This window comes from Symsagittifera roscoffensis, chromosome 6 (genome assembly GCF_963678635.1).
Source record: "Symsagittifera roscoffensis chromosome 6, txSymRosc1.1, whole genome shotgun sequence".
NCBI lineage: Eukaryota > Metazoa > Xenacoelomorpha > Acoela > Convolutidae > Symsagittifera > Symsagittifera roscoffensis.
The window spans coordinates 26,969,182-26,992,250 of record NC_087067.1 but is presented as its reverse complement, the minus strand read 5'-3'; the positions used below and the strand labels follow the sequence as shown (position 1 = coordinate 26,992,250).

The 23,069-nt window shown below is 34.3% G+C and overlaps 1 protein-coding gene across 1 annotated transcript in view; it reads left to right on the top strand.

Annotated features, from left to right (window-relative positions):
* Positions 1-394: 394 nt before the first annotated feature.
* Positions 395-23,069, top strand: part of LOC134848670 (endoplasmic reticulum aminopeptidase 1-like) — a gene marked incomplete in the record, with an annotated part of 70,067 nt that continues 47,392 nt past the window's right edge. Inside the window, 1 exon segment of the mRNA XM_063866187.1 lies at positions 395-547. Coding sequence (XP_063722257.1) covers positions 395-547 — 153 coding nt within the window.

Here is a 23,069-nt window from a genome sequence, read left to right as displayed (position 1 = left end):
CTCTCAGATAGACGAGATACTCAGCAAAATGTTCCCCAGACAGGTTTCGAAGTCACAACAACAATAAACTGACCGCCGCATCAGCAGTCAGAACACGACGCCAACAACACAAGCCTCAGCTACAACAAAGAACATCAGTTCATTCAAGCAGCAGATTCTCAGACACCAAGTAACGGAAAATTGCAAACGAACTACAGTCGCATGACTAGACCTCCAAAAAAATCGATCTTTTTGACAAAAATCCCATAAAATGGAGTACGTGGTTCGAACTCTTCGAAGCAACAACTCCGAATCAACCCATCTCGGACGCCGAAAAGATAAACCATCTGCTGACAAAGTTATTTCTGGTAAAACCAGCAAATAAAGTTATTTCTGGTTTTTCCTGCAAAGCACTATGTACAGCGTTGCCATCAAAGAACTACGACGACGATATGGACCACTCGGCATCATCATCAATGACTTCATCAACAGAATACAGAGCTTCAAGCAACCGTCAACTCATCGCAAAGTTTCGTTCATGGAGTTCTCTACATTCATCAGTAACACTGTTGAAACTTTTCAGACGCTCGGGTTCAAAGAAGATTTGAACTTTACAAAATACGTAAAATTCACAGTTACAAATTGGAGCACCATCAACAGCTTCCTTGAGTCACTATATTACCGCCCAGGACATCGACCAGCCTAATCTCATCGCCTTTATCGAATGGATAAGACAGTTTGTATTAGCATGCAATTACTTACCACCCAACCAACCGCAGCACATGAACATGGATTCGACCGCTCGACAACACATAGCGCCAACACTTCGACACGCCAATGGATCTCGACCATCAACCAACCAGCCTTCACAGAAGACTTCTCAAATTTTGAATGCGAACACCTGACCCCATGTCCCTTCGACGGACAGATTCACCACCCAACATACTGCAGCAAGTAACTGAATTCATCTTTACAAGAGAAGAAGAGACTCGTTTCAGAACTTTTTTTGTTACAACTGCCTTGGACAACATCAAAGGAGGTAGTGCCCATTAAAGCACACATGCAGCAAAGGCAATCATCATCACCGTACAACTCTACATGACGAACAGCGATTACAACGATCACCCAAATATGATTCAAACCAGCGACCGAATTCAATCAACCATCTTGCCAGCCAAAGATCTTAACGATCAACAGCTAACCTTTGATGATTTTACCAGTCACATTACCACACCGCAACATATACCTTAAGGTAAAGACCTTTCTTCATACAGAAAGTACAAATAGCTACAAATTGCAACAGACTGCAGCATATATCCAACTGGAAGAAACTAACCAACAGGAACAACTTCTCATAGGAAGTATTTTCAACTCTAAGACGCTCAGATAGTGGATATTACAGTTAATTTATCTGGAAATAACACTAAAACATTTGAAATAAATCATGGTCTAATGAAAAAGCACATCAATCTAAATGCAGCAGAGCCTGAAAGGTTGAGAGACATCTGCAGCCTACAGGACTATCTTATGAACAATACAACTACCTATATGTTTCCCAGACTTAAACAACAACTACGTCGCCCTGGTGATTGGAGCTGACAATATCGACATCATCAGCCGAAGACCATCATCAAAGGAAATCAAAATGTTCCTCGAGAGATCCCTACAACCCTAGGATGAACAATACCAGGAATGAACAGCGGCATTCAAATTTTTTAAAGTCATCAAATTCCAGTGACTCCAATACATTTATCAACAGACAAAAGTCTTGTATCTTCTTGTTTCACTCTAGCGAATGGAAACCTACGCCTCATCGCCTGAAATAATGATGCCATCGGATGGAAGTCTTAATATGGAAACACCTCGGAAAACCATATCAGTGTAAGACAACCGCTATCAACTGGGTTTTCTGTGGAAACTAAATGCAAATCTTCCAAACAACTATAAAACAGCAATAGCCCAACACCACCGGTTGAAAATACAACTTGACATGAAATCGGAAAAACTGGTCGTCTACCAAGATACTATTGACAAGGATGTCAGCAACCACTTCATAAGAAAACTATAGCAAGACAAAAAAAACTTCGATAAAATGGATTTTACCGGAGCGTGGGGTAATCAAACCAAACAGGAATGCTTCGCCCTTATTCCAATGCCAAATCCAAATTCAAAGGAATATGCCTAAATGACATGCTTCTGACATACCTGACTTGTTCTGCAACTTATTAGTAGTAGTTACCCGCAATACCCGTTTTCGCAAGCGAAAGCAACCATCACTACTGACATTGAAGGGATTCGCAGTTTTCAATTAACCCCGAAAACAAAAATTTTCTTTGTTTCCTCTGAGGAGCTGAAGAACCCGATTTTTTTTTTCGAGTATGCTCGTTGCGTCTTTGGAGCCTAATGTTATCCTACTTGTGCAATTTACGGATCAGGAAATTGCACAAACAACAATGCTCAAAATTATCCGCACACCCTGAAACATGTCCACAAGAAATTCTACGTGGATGACTTCTTCGAAAACAGCAAAGAAATCAACACGTACTACAATAAGAAAGCTTCAACCTGACCAGGTGGGTAACCACGGATCTTAAAACTCTGCAAACAATACCAGAAGACCACAGATCCATCACCGAAGACGAAAACCCGGAAACCAAACTATTTAATCGAAATTTCGGAATACAATGGAGAGTAATTAAGGATACACTCAGCGTCGCCACTGACAAACTACACGAGCTCGTCCAGAAGAAACCGACACCACAGACTTTGCACAGGTTCGTCAATCTTTGACCCAATTGAATTAGCAGCAACAATTCGAATAATACAGCAAGCAATTTGGAGAAAATGAATGAAACGGGACAACCAAATTACAAGAAATTTGATAAATTAATTTTTTGAGCTGCTCGACGAAAGAAACGACTTACAGACAGTGGAAATACCTTTACACTACTTTGGATACAGCCACAATAATATCACTTTTCATGTGTTTTTTGAGATGCCTCCTACAGCGCTTTGGCAGCAGTTGCTACTCGGCAAATCCGCAGCGAAATGGTTCTACGAAAAGCTCGAGTGGCTCCCCTAAAACAGCACACAGTAATTAAATTGGAACGATTTCAAAAAACATCAAATTATACTTGATGAAAAACAGTCAGCAGTGGACCTCTACATACAAAAAACCCACAAATACAACCAGCATTCGTCTCGCTAGCACACACGAAATATTCAACAAAATGAAAAATGGATTCTCTGTGTTCGCGCAAATATTGACAGGGTCATATAAAAACTCTAGTCACTGCCGACAAAAACAAGCTACTGCAATACAGCGGGAACTGGCACCACTACCTGCCTTTAGATTTTCAGACGATAAAACCTTCCCGTTTCAACAAACAGGATTAGATATCTTTCAACCAATCGCTTCGAAAACTGCTAGGAATCTATAACAAACGTTACGGAGTTATAAGGGCACGCCAAACAACACGTGCCGAACATCTCGAGATGTGCCGGAACCGATCAGTCGACGCCTCGATCCATACCTTAAGATGATTCTTCGCACGCAGAGGAAAACCAGCAAAAACTGTTTCTGTCAACGGTAAAAATTTCACCGCCGTCGAAAGAGAACTCAACAGACAATTCGACGCCGATGTTCCACGACAGTTTTACGCCAACAAATAGAATGAATGGATTTTCAACCCTGTCTATGCTCCTCATGCGTTTATGGTAACGACTCATTAGATCAGTTAACGACTCGTTCCATGCCATCATAGGAAGCCAGGTTCTAACAGAAGACAAAATCAAGTTCGTTCTTGGCAAAATTCAACACTAAATGAACGCAAGAGCCATCACTACAGTTTCAGCATCGCCCGATGATGTTTAAGCCCTCCCTCCAAATCATTTTTTTCTCGCGAGAACACACGCCAGCTTGCCACTTCTGCAAACCTATCAGCCCTCAAAACTCAGTTGACTGTGGAATTTTGCCTAACAACTAGCAACCTATGTTTGGAAACGCCTGATAAAGGAGTTTATCCCAACACTACTGCCGCGACAACGATGGCCAAATAAGATGCTTTCTATTAAAAAAAGGATAAGTTATTCTGATTCTTCAGGATAAGATGCCACGAGGACGGATTACAGGAAAGAAATCAATCGATGATGATCAGACAAGCGTTTACACCGTTAAAATAAGGGACAAACTTGTGTCATTGCCAGCCATTAGACTGGCGCCTGTTAATCCGGACTATTACAATGACTCAACAAACAAAGATTCACGACAATGAAAGCCTCATCCTAAACTAGCCTTGCCGCCGACAACCGTAGCCTATAACTTCAACAGACACTTACACGACCGTTAAGACAATGTTTCAAGTTATATAAATAGGAACCAACCCAACCATTTTTTCTTAATTTATTTTGCAACTGCAAAATGAGACCGAGTGTTATACACAAGTTTGACAATTGACAAACCATCTTAGATGACCTCATCTTTTCATATACAATCAGGAAAGCTACAGGAAAAAAAATTGAAAACCAGAACACAGCATATACAAAGATTTAAAAAAAGCATAAAAATAAATTACGTAACACCCGCAACCAAGTAATTTATATTCAAATAAACGTTAAAAGCGAGAAAGAGCTCAAATACATCGTTAAAACTGATAACGAATACAAGTTCGTTTTCTATACAAAATGTTTGATATTCAAAAGCAGCAGGAAAAGTAGACAATTTTTTCTGTGCCTGATTTTTCCTAGTTCTCATTAACGATTCGCCAGACATGAATCAAACTTATTGTTCAGCCTTTCAAAAAAACTGGTGAACATTTCTGTTCGGGGTGGTTTTTTTATTCGGAGCAATTTCTCAAAACTCTTTGCTCTCTCGGGGAGTCAATCTCTTGATCTGCATGGGCCTGGTCGGGGAGTGTGCACACTACTATATTAACCTGCCCTGCTCGTTATATACTTTACACGTGACTATGAAATTGTCCAATTTGAATTAAAGCAAGCTATTTGGTCTAATTAATTTTTTATACAACTAAATTTTTTCGACCAAAAATTTGAAATAATCATTCTAAAATTTATCGTTTTTCCATTATTTAAAATAATAAAATTGAGACAATAAAACTTATCAAAATCGAAAATGGAGGCAATAAAGCTTATCGAATTGAGGCAATAAGCTAGTTGATCTTATTATTTCCCTAAACGACTCAACCTAGACACTAGAAGTTCAATCTTATCGGCCTACAGTTAATTGTTTGCGAATATTTAAATAACCAAACAGTATTCGAGATAAATTAGGGGGCAGTTGGAACATTCAGTGTTTTGTGCAAACTGTATTTTTTGGCCTATATAATCCAAATGCATTTTATGGCATAAAAGAGTAAAGGTTCGAAAACCTGGGTGGAATTTTCAAAAATGGAAAAATCAATATTAGTATTTTTTTTTCAAAAAAAAATCCCGTCACATGCTACCTAAACCACAGAGAGGTGTATTTTGCATCAGCCAAGGATAAAAGTTTTAAGTAGACCAAATAGCATGCTGCAATTAAAATCAGGCACGAATTCTAACACGAATAAACATCGCGCGTTAGTGATCTCAACTTGGCTAAATCACTATCTTTGCACCCGTAATTTAAAAAAATTATCACAGGTGAGTTTTTTTAAAGTTGAGTTCAAGTTAACAATAAAAAATTGATTGATACAAAAAATTCCGTCGAAAGTTGCTAGTTAAGAAAACTGAAGGTTGACTAGAGAAAAAAAAGTACATCGAGCCCAAATATTCCGCGACTTTCGTCCAAGATGGTAACAAAACAACAGATCGGTTTTTGTAGACAGCGATAACAGATGGGTGAACTCTTCAAAGAAAAAAAATCAAAAATTGGTTTTGGAGATTTTTTTGGAAAATCAACGCTGATACGCTACGTAAATCAAAAAGCGATATATCTATCACCTGCCTTCAAAATTTGGAATATTATGGTGGTTTGAAAATTCTTAATTTGGTGAACTGCGAATATAAAACGCTATATGTTTTGCGGTTTTTAACACGACTGAAAAGCAGGTTAATGCAGTCCAAATTGAATTGAGGCAAGTCACTTGGTCTTATTATCAAGATACAATTTATTGGACAATAAATAAATCCCGTTAAAATTTACAGTAGCTCTTTAGGGGATTTCATTTTTGTTTATTTTGTCAATTTTTAACCGAAACATTTTTTCACTATCCTTAAAGTGCAGTCGAAATTTTTCAGGCTTCACTTTAATATAAGAGTAGTCTTGTTCTCTGTTTTGTGGTTAATTGCAAATCAATACAATTTTGCAAGTTCAAATGGACCTAGCCAACAATAGCTCAAATGAGGCACATAACAAGACTGCTCGTATCAGGGAGAAGCCCTGAATGTTCCGACTGCCTTTTAAGGTTTATGGAGCAGTAATAACATTTAAAAATTCAATGAAATAAAACAAAATGAAAAAAAAAATTCTAAAATTTGAAATTTTTTATGAAAATCATCACCCCACACGCCATATAAAGTACAAAGGGATAGTTTTCGCTCCTTGTAACAAACCAATTATAGCAAATAAGCTTTGGAACGATTTCTATGATGGATTAACTCTCCGTTTACGCGTTAATAGCGCGAAATATATCGCGCGTTAATTGTCCCAAATTGGCCAAAATGGCAATCTTTAAACCCCCGTAACTTTACAAAAAACTATCACAGGTTAAATATCTTTTCAAATTTGGGCTCAGAACAACAATACTTTTCGAATGATATAAAAAAAAATTTCGTCAAAAATGGCTAGTTAAAAAGTCGAAATTTGTCTGAAGAAAAAATAAACCCACCCCGAGCACAAATATTCCGTAACGCAGTGTTTGGACCAAAGAGTTCCCTCAGCTCGAATTGGAGCAGTTACTTGAGCGGATTAAATTACTACTTAATAAACCTTTAAAAGAACAATTGTGCAAAGTCATCCTCTTCGGCGTTTTTCGAAAAATCAAAGTCTGGCTTAGACTGATCACCCTTGATATATAGTTTTGCATGCAAGACCATTGCATAGATGTTTTGCATACCAGAATTTGAAGTTTTTAAGTTGCATAATATGACAAATTTTGCAGCATTTGAATTCAAAAACTCAAGTTTCTTCAAATTTGCTAATTTAAAAAAATAAATAAAGTTTGTGTAGAGAAAAAAACCAGCCCAAGTAGAAACATTCGTCTTTTTCTCACAAAGTGAGAACTAAAAGGTGGAAGTCTGCAAGGATGTATGCATGTGTTCATTATTCACATTTTTTTCCAACATTTCAGCGCTTTTGATACTAAATTTTTGGACCATTCTTCTTATTGCACTTCCCTAATACTTTGTTCAGACTTTTGAAGATAGAGTCGGAAAATCCAGGCCAAATTTTTTTTCTAACTAGTCATTTTTGAACAAAATGAAAAAATTGGAACCGAAAATTGAAATTTAAAAAATTATATCACCTGTGATCTTTTTTGAAAACTTAAGGTGATATGAAAATTGTCAACTTGACTTTAGTTTAATAAATTTACGGGCGAGATATTTTGCGCTAATAACGCATAAGCAACAGTTTAATGTGCTCATTAATGGTTGCAAATTGAGTTAATGTAGGACATTTTGGTGCTTTTAAAAATAACTGGAGGCTAAAAGCAGCGTCTCGTCACTTTGCCTGTGGGAGGAATTTTTGATTTTAAAAAATCAGAAAAAAAATTGCTCCCCTTTTTTATTACTTTGTTATCCTTTTCTTTTTATTTGATAATTTCAAAATTATTTTAGAGACATTGATTGATAGGTAGAGCATTTAAGGCTTTTCCATGATGCAATCAGTCTTATTTAAGTTAATAGTAGAAGGCAAAAAAGTCAGAACGGAAAAAAAACTGACAACTTTTTGTCTTGGAATGTCTCATTTGATTATTCTCCTCGAAGCTTACAAGACCAAGTTTTCTCACTCACTGAATCTCATCCAACACTTTGGGATATTTTGAGATTTTGAACGGTCTGCAACAGTTTGCTTTACAACCTCCCGATTCGCAGTCCTGGTGTACGTGTCAACAACGAAGTTCTAACGAAGAAACAAACACAGTCAAATCACTGATATCGAAATTACTATAAAATTTGCACAATGGTTTTTCGGTTATGAGTTTTCTTATCCTAAATACGGGCATTGAGTTCAATTCTAGTTTGAAAACTTGTCTTTTTTGAACTAAAATAACCGTATTGAGTCAATGGAGTTGCGTCATTCACTTTTACCTTTGTAAATAATGAGAATGCAAAACCATGTTTGAGCTATAGTTTTTAAAAATAATAATCAGGAAAAGATAGCGACTACTCCTCCCGGCTAATCAGTTTTCTTTTGATGTTTTTTTGTGGTAAAAACCATCCGAAACAACTAGCTACTTGTTTAGTATTCTTCTAAGCTAGCAAACTAGCTCAAAGTTCCTCTGCAGTTACAATTGAGGAATCAAAATGGGTGATATGATGATTAAAAGATAATTTATAAATCAAAAAAAGATAGCTACGGATAATTGTTTTCCCGTAGGTCTCTTTGCATTCTATTGCAATCATTTTTTAGAAAAGCGCACAAATATTTCTAAAAACTTTCTAAGACTGCCAAAAAAAAATTCGTGCGACATTGAAAACACATCACAACAAATTGAACTCAATAAATTCTCAAATAAAAAAGTTTTTTTTTCAATCATTCAATTTTCGCGGATCGAAATAATAGTTTTTGGGAATTTCTTAACCCAATTGAAGATATCGACTCTGAGTTCAAAAGTAAAAAAGTGTTTTGCCACTGATCAATTTTAAAAAGTTTTGGGGGCCTGAAAATTGCCTACTTGGTCATATTTTAACATTTTTATGGGCGCTGAGAAGACTTTAGTTGTAATGCTGAAAGTCTAATGTGAATTATTTATGCGCGATGAGATATACCGCACAACAAAATTGTTCCAAAATGAGCTACGGCAATCTAATCGGTCGCATTAAAGAATTGCAGTCATGATAAAATCCAAAGTTTAGGGTTGTAAAATACATTTTTCACCAACAACTATTTGATAACGATTAAGGGGCAGTCGGAACATTCAGGGCGTCGCCCTGATCTACGAGCAGTAGTGTTTTTTTAAGCTTTGTTTTAAAAATGTTCTCGAAATTATGCAAAAAAAAATCTGTAGATAACTCATCGTTGAAACTTGAGACTTTTTTTTGATCAACTTTTTGGAATGTCTGGCTGATAGAAGGTAGAGAAGTTATATCTAGAAAACCAGTTATTTTTAATTTTTAATTTTTGATGCCCAGAATTTGCTCCCTATCAAAAAAATATTAACGTTTTCTTTGAATATTAAAATTTAGTGACGCGTAATCAAAGTCGTGTTCTGTATCTGCATAGTCTGCACAGTTCTTCAGAGTCTGGCAAAAAAGATTTCATTTTTCACAAAAAGTGACAGATTAACAGCCCGCACCGGAGTTCCATGGATAATAATCGATTATAATGGAAAAATATTGTCTAAAATGTTGTCATTATAATCTATTATTGTGGTAAATTTAGACCGCGAAATCGATTATATTGTCATTATAATCGATTATTTTCGTTAAAAAAATACAATCCATTAAAATCCATTACAAATTATTGTAATTCATTCAAAATACATTATAATAAGTTATAATCCATTTAAAATCCTTTATAATTGATTATACCGGATTATAATCTATACACTTTTTTGCAAAATCATTTGCAAAACTTGCAACATTTCTGCGTTTCTCACGGCCTACTCGCAATCTAAACGTAATCAAATTAACCCCCTCCCCAGTTTGCCCCCATCCGCGTTTGCCCAAACCCCCTACCCCCACTCCATTACGTTTATACCTATGCCCACCCCCATGTTTGCTAAAATTTATCCCAACTCCCCCCCCCCAAGTTACAGCCCCCCACCCCCCCCCCCCAGTTTGTTTACCATTTTCAACGGAGACGGGGGAGGGAGTATACTCAGTTGTTCAGGTTACCCTCCCGCCCACATTTTTTACACCCCCCTTTTTACTTTTACAAACCCATTGTTTACCCCTCCCCCCTCCCAGTTTACCCCTCCTCAAATTAACCCCCCATCTTAGTTTTACCCCCCTCCCCACGTTCTGTGTTACTCATGGGGGGGGGGTAAAAAAAACTAAGATGGGGGTTAATTTGAGGAGGGGTAAACTGGGGGGGGGGGGGGGGGGGGGGAGGTTTGTAAAAAGGGAGGAAAACGGGAGAGGGGGAACCGAGAGGGGTAAACGGGGTATATAAGACAAAAAATATAAAAATTGAAAAGTGAATTGTAACATTTTATGAAACCTAATAAAGCACCTGCACTAAAAAGGAAATGAGTTAAACTTGAAAAAACTTGTAAATTTCATGACTAACCTCTCGAAAAAGTCTATAATGCTTGAAAACTATAATTCAGGACTTCTACGACCAATTCAAAAACTCTAAAGCCATTTAATATGAATTAAATACGTTGATCAAAAATTATCAAACAGTGGCTTTTTGATGGGAAAAAATGGGAGCTTAGTGATCTTTAAGTACTGACATTTTTTACGTGTTTCACGGAATTCGAAAAATTATGTTTGTCGACAATAATAAGAAACTGACAAAATTATTGAACACTGCTCTAAAGCACAATCACTGTTCGCAAAAAAAACATGAAATCGTTTATCCGAGAGGACTTGTGAGGGCAAAACGCAGTACAGTTAAAATATGCGTTGAAAGTAATCGAATTATTCGAATATAAGCCAAAAGAGGTGAGCGCATAGAAAATCGTGCAAATTTAGGCAAAAAATTAAATTTTACTACATTTGACCTAAGAGATATTTTTGAGGTACCACTGTAGCTTCAGTTTGGTACATTTTAAGTTTGCTTTTCTGATATTTGAAGGTGATCTGAAATCGATTTTTGAATATTGAAGGAAAATAAGCTTACTAGACTTATTCTGGTCAGTTAGATCGTTGTTTAATCGGATAAAGTGGAAAAACGACCGTTCATTTATCACGAAAAGTCACTCAATCAAATGAAACTGTATATTACAATTGGTTTTTTCAAGTCTTTAAGAAAAAAAACAATTCCTTTTTTGCTGACGATAATCAGCATTTTAGTAATCAAACAGGAAACTCAATAAGGTTTCAGTGATAAGAAAGTGCTAAATGCTTTTAGTTAGTACTGCGTTTTTACAAAATGACGGACCTGCTAGAAAGATGATCTTGATGATAAAGTTTCCGGTCTTGTTTAGAGAACACTAGAAAATTTCATTTGGAGTTTCATTTGGTGAGTGTAGGCCAGGCAAAATCTAAAAAAATTGAGTATTGGTTCCGACACGGAAAAAAATTGAGTATCGGAACTACGGTTTGGTTCCGACTCCTGGTTTCATCCAACCCCGGGTTGACCAAAAATGCTAATCAAACAATTTTCATAAATGGAAAATTGCTAATCATACAATTTTTATGCAATTCTATAAATACAGAAAATTGCATGAAAGGTCTTTGATTAGTGATTTTCCATATATGGAAATTGTATGACTAGCATTTTCCATATATGGAAATTGTATGACTAGAATTGTATGACTAGAATTACCCATAAACCCATAAATCATAAACTCATAAATTTTTTTTTACATTTATTTTCTCAAAATTTTTAGGATGTGTTCGTGACTAAACACTAGTGACAAAAAGCATGGAATACTCAAAATTAGTGTAGGGGTGATAAAAAAGGAAGAAAAATTGAGGAAAAAAAAAGAAATTTTTTAAAATTAGTTTTTCTATTAATTTGTCTATTCCACAATTTAAAAAAATTTAATTGACCTTAAAATGCAATCGCAGCAGTCAGGGTTTCGCCCTGATTTATGAACAGTCTTGAGTAATGTTTCAACTTTCGAAAAAGGTGAGAAATATATAGGCTGGGGGTGTCGTTTTTCAGACCGATTTTTAAAAATTTAATTGATCACATGGTTGTTTGATCTCAGATTCTACTAGGGCCCCGCCGGGTAGGCGCACTTCTATATTAAAATGTTGCACATTGAATTGAAATAAGATAAACGTTCTTCCATACACTCCTCCTACTTACCTACATACACAGCTCAAACTTTAATAATTAAATAAGACAATTCAAAGGGCAATCAGAACACTCACGATTTTGCCCTGATACGAGCAGTCTTATCTAGGTGTCAGGTTTCTAGAGGCAAATCCCAAAACTAAGCTTCATGTGTGCTAACAGTCTTTTGTTACTAAGATGTAGTGCAGTAATGTGGGGGATCTGATTGCTCTGCACTCAGATTCCCTTTTCAACATAATACTGGTATATGAGTGCAAAGCCCTGTCTAATCTACTTTCAGGTCGTTTTTCAAAAAATTTTGTTGAGCATCTCACGAAATGTTTGGAACTTTTTTTTTCAGTTTTGTTTTCTGAATTTAACCCCCACACGCTAATAAAATTTACAAAGACCAAATGATTTGCAATTATTTAATTTTATGCATTAATCCACCGCTTACGCCTGTTATAAACCCAATATTATATACAGGAATAGTTGATTACTTGATTACTTTCATACACGACTCAAAAATCTATACTTAACACAGACAAATTGAAAGGCAATCGGAATATTCAAGACTTTGCCCTGAACTATTAGTCTTTTCACAGATATGGCTGACACTTGTTGATTAAAAGACAACCTAAGTAAATTTTTTGCAATTTCGGCTTTTGTTCCGTCTTTCGAAAAAAATGCGGACTAATAAAGCTCGTGTTGCTTTGATGTTCATACAAATTTCAGTTTTAAGTACGTATTTTTGAAAGAACTTTGCTATATCAATTAGGAGACATTACTGTCTGCTGGAGGTCAAAATTTTTTTAACTAAATGATTGATTATTTCTAAATGATTGACCTCATCTCAATTTGAAACGCATTAACCAATGGTTTTCAGAGTGCAAACTGTTGCAGTGATTTTTAGATAATGGACAAAGTAACATTTTTCAAACTCCTATAACTTTTCGAAAAATTACAGGAGTTTGGAAAATGTTAAGCTCTCCATTATCTAAAAATTAGTGCAACAGATTGCACGCTGAAAACCGTAAGTGGCGGATTAATGTGTTTCAAAATGAGATGAGGTCAATCATTTAGTACATTTAAAAACAAAACGAGACCCTAGTTACACCATTTTTTTATTACAAAGGGTGTGAGCTGATAAAATGGAGAAACAATTGAAAAAAAAAACACAATAGTTTTCATTTTTTTCTTTCCTTTTGTCACTTATTCAAGTGAAAATTTTTCATTTGGTCTAAATGCATTAGAAATATAAAGGTCTTGGCTTGATATACGAGCAGTCTTGTTTACGGTTTTTATTCAGAGGTTGCTCTTACTTCATTCAAACCTAAATTGGTAGCAGGAGAGGGCTGCGATTCATGGCTGAAAGAAGAGGAAGGTCGATTATTGGAGAGAAGAGAGACTAGAGATGCGATAGTAATGGACGAGGAAAGAAAAAAGCACAAGAAACAAAAATAACTGAACTAAAACTAAAACACTTTTGCGAAAACAATTAATCAAAATCATTACTAAAAAACAGGACGAACAAAGTTTTATGAATGTAAATTATAATATGCAGTACATAGATCACGAACAACCACAAGAACGAGCATCCAAAGACTAGAGGACCCCATCACACTCAACCTACAGATTAGCTAAATACAACTGACATACCGCTCACAATCACGACTCATAAAGGATTTAGAGTACGACTTGACTTCGCAGAAAAGGACTTCATTGAATCAGACCAATGACCACCTCGATGTTCAAGTATACGTACAGATCCGAGTTACAAGGCAACCCCTCAAAACACGATTTTCACGCCATTCCCAAACCAGATCGAAACACAGTTCTCCAGAACCAATCAAGAACGTACGATCATAACAAACCATCTTGAAATCAGATTGATTTCCTTGACAGTCAAAGTCTTTGTCAAACGATAACTAATAACTTCCTATCGATGACTCGAGCTTCCTGGAACTCTCTTCTCCAAGAACAAAACAGGAAAAGATGCTCGTCAAACAACAACGACCAACCTCCATCCTTCATTACAGATAGAAGATCTAAAGATTCAAAACTCTGTAAACCCCGGATGGATGGAACCAGATATAAACTATATTTATTCTTTGGTTATAAATTGGATATTTTATCTCTATAAAATATTTAATATTAACCAATCACGATCCATCAAACTAACAAACCACTTATTTGTAAATACTGAAATTACTTATAATTTCAGCACCAGAGAGATTTGAATTTAACTTAGAAATTAGTTACCTCTCTCAGAGAACTTTGGCAATCGCAATAAGCCAGTAATCTCTAGATCTATTGAGCCTAGCAGAGACTAGTTAAACACCCTGAGACTAGTAGATATTAGAGTAAGATTAGGATCGGTATTAGACTAAGAAGTTGCACGAATCTATCCGGCCGAAAAAAAGATAGCGTGACGAGCAGACGGTGTACCCTATCCGAAATTACTCTATGAGTTACACCTCGAACCTAACTCTTCTGGTGCGACCATAAGTCTCGATCAAGACCTTAAAAAACAAATTAGCTTAGAACTAACAGATAGATTAGAAGTAGACAAAAACATTTTCAAAAATGTTACACGATAATAATCTAATTGAACTGTCTTTACGACTCAATAGATCAGAACCGCTATTCCGCACAATAATACAACTACTAGGCATTGGAAGAAGATCTCGGAAAAGAGACGATCTACGACTACGAAGAAACTTATCATTAAGTTTCATGGTCGTACAGCGAAAGTCAGACCAAAATTTTATATTTAGGATTCTAATAGCAAAGAATTTAGATTTTCATTTGCAAACCTAGAAACCTTGAAGAAAAGTTTTCAATGATTATTACAGGCGCAAAATCCTATTTACTATTGTACAATAACGATTTATAAAAACATCTCAAATCGTTCCCTCTAAATCTGCAGTAAAATTGAAAAAGATATCTGAAAAATATTTTTATTAAAAAAAAATAAAAATTAGTTGACATGATCTTAAATTGTTAGTAATTATATAAATCATCCTGGCATCCCCCGCTTCATCACCTAAACATAATAGCAAACATTTCAACCACTAATATCATCAAATATTTATCATATAAAAAATTGGTATCATATAAATTTAAATTATCTTTAAAACCTTATCTAATTTTTTTATCCTTCTTTCATCTCAATTTATTCAACCTTAAACCAGATCATCAAGGCTTTCCTTGGATCTCCATTAAATAATTAAATTAAATCCATTTTATACCATAAAAATTTATCATCTGATTATCAAGGCCTATCCTTGGATCAAATAGAACAATTTTGTTCTCCCCCACCCAAATATCAAAGTGTCTAACGAACTCAAACGTCGATTCACTACCCAACCCTTTCAAAGACCCAGGACTAATAGAAATTTTTCAATCACATTAACCATTCAAATTAAGCTAAACAGCGAAGAACTTCGGTTATTTCATCCTTCACTTAATCCCCCCTCTTACCTGACCCAGGCTAATTCTTAAACCTTAGTAGGTATTAAAATAGTATCTAACGAACTACCTGTGTTCTAATTATACCTGAGTCTTGTGGATCGATTTACTATTCTCCAAGCCTTGAAAACAATCACTACCCCTAAGTAAGATTAAGTAAGTTAACACCTTAACTTAGAATAGCCACGAGGAAGTAAAAATCATTCTTCAGAATCGATATATACTTTCCTCTCCAACCCTACATAAAAGACCCATGTTAGGCTAACCAAAAAATTGTAAGGACTAACAGTCTAGGATTTTAAAATTACCAATAACAACCTTGCACCCCTCATCCTAAACTTTATGTCACTGAACAATTTAGGAAATAAACAAACAATTGTACTACACAATTGTGAAATAAATAACGAAGCATACAATCTTGTGATTACACCGCATAAACAAATAATCGGATATATTCGCACAAACCGTCAAACAATAAAAAGAAAAATTTTTTTGCAAGCAAATACAAATTACACGAAAAAGATTTTCAAAGCGTAGAAACGCAGTCTCCGAATCAGAAGTCAGCGATTTAGATGCACTCTTTAAACTAAAAGACACCGTAAATAAAAATTACCCAGTTCATAATCAATTATATTTTTCCGATTCAGAAGCTACATCACATACATCAAAACAAAGAAAAAGAAGAATCAAAAAGATATACAAAAATAAACCAGTACGTTTATATAGTTGGAACCAACCAATCAGACACATTGAACATTACGCGCTGACAGTCATGAAACGAAAAAATGAGTATAAGTCCGAGTGAAGAAAGTCCAGACGAAGACTTGCTTTTCCCATTTATCATCCTTTCACTCACTGATGACAGAGGACAAACACAATTTTGTCATAACCTAATCGCAAATATATTTGAACAAGGAATTATCCCATGTAAAGCAGAATTCCCAAAAGTAAAAATAAAAAGACAAATTGTCGACCATTACATAAAAGGAATATGTAACTTAACACAACGATATGGAATTTACACCATAGAACTCAGTACAACGAGAAACTTTCATGGCAAATTTGTTATCCAAACAGATGATGTCGATATAGAATTTTCAAAAGTATTCACAAGAATCATTAAAATCATACAACATCAAAATTCACAGAGAGCAAATTCAATTTTCACTAGCGATGTTTTTGCAATAATATATAACTATTTATCTATGACAGAAAGAACAGAAACCGAAAGTACATCACCGGTTCAAACATCAAGACACACAAATGTCAGAAATGAAATTGCCGCATTCTCAGCATTTTTAAACACAATCCGTGAACCTTTTTCAAATAACGACATTTCACCAAATGTTAAACACGATTTACAAAAAATCTTAGCATGGTTTATAATGGACTATTTTAACCAAAACATAGATTCAATTGCACAAGCAAGAAAAAATTTTAGACCCTAGAGTACAAATGACGACACTGTCATTGCCGAACAATCAGATTACGTTTGGGACCCTGACTGGTCTCATACATTATTTCTGAATATTCCAGTAGACATCTCAAGTCAAGCAATCTGTACAATAACTATTCACAAATACTATGTAAAAGTAATTCGACTCACAACAGATGCAACACCTTTAAATTATAACTCGTTTTTACCTAATAGAAGACAAAATAATAGTTTAAAGTCAACTTTAATAGAACAAGAAAACTTAAATGGAACTAGAAATCTTACACAACAAGATATTCAAACACCATCACATTTTATAAATGAATTATAAATAGTTGAAACAATTATAACAACTACACAGCAAAGTATTTCACCAATACATCCAAACCTTACAACGCCAAAACCAAAGACTTCAATATTACCTCAAGTAACATTACAATCTACGGTTAAACCCTCGGTTGCTCCAAAGTACTCACATATGGATTACCAAACTTTTAGACCAATGACGAAACCACCAAAAAAACAAAGAACATTCACCAGAAGTAATTTTGCCGAACACAATTATAACTACGTAAATAGATCACAAACATCTAAGCCTCCTCGTACAAACCCGCATAACCGTTCATTTTCACAACGACAAAATTTCCAACAACAAACATCAAATTTCGTAAATTTTAATGATAACCCACGAAATCCAACAGACCCAACTGAAAACTACCCATTTTTTCAACAAAAATAAAAATAATAAAAAACCATACCAATACAAACAAAAAACACCTTACTATACACCTAATTATCATTCATCAGATGATGACGATTTTCACGACCAATACCATCAACAAAATTCTCAAAACCAAAGACTCCAGTCTTATCACGCAATTCAACCAGATATTTTTGAACCATATACACGAGAACAACATATGCGACAACCTAGACCAAATTACGAACCTCAAAATAATAATTTTTATTCACAAAATCCAGCAAATACTGATTATTATCAACCAACACAAATGCAAAACGAAATACCACTACCATTTTATTTACAACAACATGGCATAACAAAAAATCAACTGTCAAATTTTTCACAAATGCCAAATGCCGCAGAATCACTACAGATGACTATGAATCCATACATCATGGGTGGATCATCAATAACATCAAATAAACCTTTGATGGTATTCACAGGCACAGACCCTGGATATTCTGTAGAAGACTATTTGAACGCAGTCACAGCAAATTTAATTTTAAAAATCGGACCTGAACCAATAAATACACCATTCCATCAAAATTGGATACACGGACGCACAGCGTTAATCCAAACAACATTTGATGGCGCAGCTCAGAAATGGTTTTCAGTTTTACCAATAGTCATAAAAACAGATTGGAAAAAATTTACAAAATAATTTTCAAAACTGTTTGATTCTGAAAGAAATAAACAACACCAAAGAGTTTTATGCAACGAAATTTGTAGACTACCAAATGAAACAATTAAACAATTGGCAGTTAGAATCGAAACACTAGTTCGAAAAGCATATTCACTTAACACTCATGATTATAAAAGCACAAAAATGACAGAAATTTTAATGATGAGTCTAACACCACAATTAAGAAAAATAGCTATAAAAAAGAGAGCATCACACCCCTCATCAATTTGAGAACCAGATTTAGATTTCAGAAAAGTAGTTGATAAATTAGAACAAACAGAAATCACAATGATACTTGAAGAAACAAAAAATCTTAAACTACAATACGTTAATAGAATCGAAACAAATACCCCACAAATAAACAACATACACGACTCAGATGTAGACCTAACTAAAAAAATCACTAAAATTTTGAATATATATGAGAAAAATCCAAATTTCAAAGGTAAACCATCTTTCAAGAAATAGTGTAAATGTTTTCAAAGATACGGACACAGCATTGCCGAATGTAGACAAAAACAATAGGATAATCAAAATAAACTACAAAAGTACAAAGAACCAAACAAATCATTCTACCAAAACATGAAAAAAGATCAAAATTTACCAAACAAAAATATACATAGTAATAACAGCTCTGTTAAACCACTTCCAAATAATTCAAATTACTCAAGAAACCAATCACCCTACAACTCTTATTATAGAGGTAGATCACCAGAACAAAGAAATTCACGAAATTTCTCACAAAACAAATATAGTCGATCAAATAGCCAAAATATCCAGTATAGAAACAACTATTCACGGTCAAATTCAAACAGAAGAGAAATGTTTGATACCACCTCTCATTCAAACTCTAGAAATTGACACTATTCAAACGATAGATCACGTAATTCATCATACAATAGAAATTGAAACTACTCGAATAACAGGAATAGAAGTTACTCAAATAACAGAAACCAACGTTACCAAAACAACAGATCAAGAAACAATTCCTACAACAGATCTAATTATCAACAGATCTAACAGAAATAATTAATATAATAGGTCAAGAAACAACTCACAAAATAGGAATCCCAACTATAACAATCAAAGAAATTATTCTCAATCCCCTTATCGAAACAACAATCGTTACCCTGATTCCCAACACAAACATAGAAGTAACACACCGAAACACCAGCGACAAATTAATCAAGTACAAGCAACTGAAGAAACAACTTCAGATCCCCCTGGTATTGACAACACAGAAAGTACAGAACTACAATTAAACCACATTAATTGTGAATCAACAGACAGCGAAAGTGACACAAATAACAATATTTCAGTCAATATGATCACAGTCGAAAACGACCACGAATCCATCATATATAAACAACCATTTAGTTCACACATTTACAAAAATCAATCGAAACTCCTTCAAGACTACTATACTAGACCCATAAGAAACGATGTATCAATTGAACAGAATGTAAACAAAATAAATACAGTAGTCAATAACGAAAATCAACGCTCAATTACAAGTAAAATTTACCAAACAATACAAAAAGAACAGCCAAGAGAAAAGATTTAGACAATACCATTTCTCTTAGAAAGTCCAAAAAGAAAAGAATTTCAACAACGCGATCTTGAAATAGATTTTTTAATTGATTCAGGAGCAGAATCAAATATTATTAACATTCCTACTTGGAATGAAATCAAATTGTTACACCCAATCCTAACACCTTTAAAAAACGCCAGTAAGTTAGCAACAGCACAAGGATCAACATTAGTAAATTACGGAAAAATCCAACTTTTCTTTGTTCCCACTAGAACAATGGAACAGAATAAAATACTAAATAAATCATTTAAACAAACATTTCACATTACAGATATAAAACACAATATCATTGGCATTCCATTTATAACTAAGTTTATTCCCACAATAATCATTTTGAATATCAAACTTCATATAAAAGATAAATACACAAGGACAAAAAACACATCCTTAACATTCTTTCAAAGATTAAACAAACAATTACCATTTTTCTCCAAATTTTATCCTATTTATAATCAGGAACGAAGATACCTGAAACCACTATCAGGAAATGTCTATAACATTTCAATCAAAAAAATCCACCAGTACGATAAGAACTAAAACAAACAACATTTCTTTATGTCAGACCTTGAATTTAAACCAATCCATAAATTTTTCCGAATCACAATATCATCCATAAAATACATGAAACATTCAAACTCAGATATTATTTCATTACACGTATATAATAATTCACCATACCAGATAACACTACCCTTAGGACTCTTAGGATACTGTGAAACAAATGCTACAACCTCACCCACAAATGAAGTAGCATATCGAGTTAATAATATATTACAATTGCTAGACATATGTCAATCCACAATTCTTGATGAAGAATTATCAATGAACAACATAATAAGCAACGAAAAAAGAAACACTGGTTACTTCGCAAAAACACCATATTTTAAACCAACGTTTAAAATATCACACTATAGGGAAGAACAACAAAAATTTCTAAGAATGTTTAATTTTGAACATTCCCAAATAACACAAAAATAATTCGACAAACTAGCCCAACTGTCATTAAAATTTCCAACAGTTTATGCAACATCCAAACTCGATGATGGAAAAATTAGTTCACCACTACATTTACCTTTAAAACCTGACGCAGTTTTTAAAAAACAACGAGCAAGTAAAGTACCGATACATTTACAAGATAAAGTAAACAGCCTACTTGACATTTTAGAACAATATGAAAGTATATCACCAGTAAGCAAAGAAGAACAACCAAAAGGTAACAACTTTATCAACCCAGTTATCATCTTAGCTAAAGGAGAATCACTAAAAATTGTTCTAAATGCTAGATACCTCAATTCACTAATTGACGAAACTAAATGTAATTGGCCCATTGAATCTATTCAAGTAATTCTAACCAAAATGAATGGTAAATACTTCACAACCGCAGATATGAATAGTGCATACAATCAAATGCCACTAGATGAACAGTCACGACGATTATCACAATTCGTTATTGGAAATCAACAATACGAATTCAATAGATTATTCTATGCAATTTCCATAGGACCAGCAGCTTTTTAAGCTTTTATGAGTAAAATTTTTAGACGCTTTATACTCAAAAAGCATGCAATCACATACTTAGATGATGTTTCAAGCATTCACACACGAAAGACGACATGTTTATAATTTTAGAACAATATCATCAAATACTCAAAAATGAAAACATGAAAGCAGCCCAAGACAAATCACATTTTTTCTTAACACGCGTAAAATTCCTTGGCCACATTATCAAAAATAACACTATAACTCCTTTGAAATCACGAATACACGCGATTCAGAAACTTCAACCACCCACAAATAAAATGAAAATCCAAGAATTCCTTGGAATGTTACATTTCTTAAGTTAGTATGTATACTTAAGACCTTTCTATAACATCCTCAGACAACAAAATAACTTCGAATGGACCACCGAACATCAAACAAGATTCGAAAAAATAAAAAAAATTGTTAACAGAACAAATATCAAATACAATCCCTGATCCGAATCGACCATTTTATGCAATGTGCGATGCTTCAAACTTTAGCATCGGCGCAGCGTTACTACAATCACACAGTGGAACAAACAAAATGAATCTTACATCAGCAAATTCTCGCTTATTTACACAAGCTGAACTACGACTCTCTACTCTCATGAGAGAATGCACAGCTATAATAAACACACTTACCAAAAATGAATGACTAATACTTGGATCAAAACATCCAACAGTTTTATTTACAGATCATAAACCTTTAATTTTTCTCTTTACACAGAAATTAAATCCAAACCATAGAGTTTATAGATTTCAATTAATTTTATTGAAATTTTACTGAACTGCTTACACGAAAAACTACAGTTGAAATACCACAAAATATTAAATTCTATCTTGCAAAAAATGAAACATCACCAAGATTAGAATGCAAATACGCAGTAAAAACTGATATAGATCAGTCACAAATAAATAACTTACAACATTTTCCACTCTATTTAGATTGTCAAAGTAACCACTATGAAGTAGATCTATTAGGAACATCCACATTCAAACCAATTCCTTATTCATATATGGATAAAAAATAAAACTCAACAAAAACAAGCAAACAACAACCACACAAAAAAGACACCTTTCCACTAATAGAAAAAGAAAATTTAACTGATAAAATAAATTTATCAGGACCACCAATAACTGATTCGAAATACACGATAAATCAAGTTTTTGATCTTCATGATCCACTTGACACAATTCCATTATCAAAAATAGAAATTGAAAATATTTTTCTACCACCAACAGAAAAAATTACAATACAACTATTACAGAAATATCAAAACCGAGATCCCCTAATTTGCCAACTCAAATCATGGCACAAGTATAAAACAAAACCAACAAAAGATGATACAACAATATTAGGAAATAAAACACTCCTCCGATACTCTACAAAATATAATAATACAACTATTAATGAAATCTCAGACCTTTTAGAATATCAGACACCCGATTTTAATTTACCCTGCCTTCCCCTCAGCATGATGCTAATAGCATTTGACATATCTCATACGCAACATACAAAAGGACACTCAGGATCAGAAAAGACATATTCAAATTTTACACAAAATTTTTATTTCTCAAATGCACCAATTTGGATTAA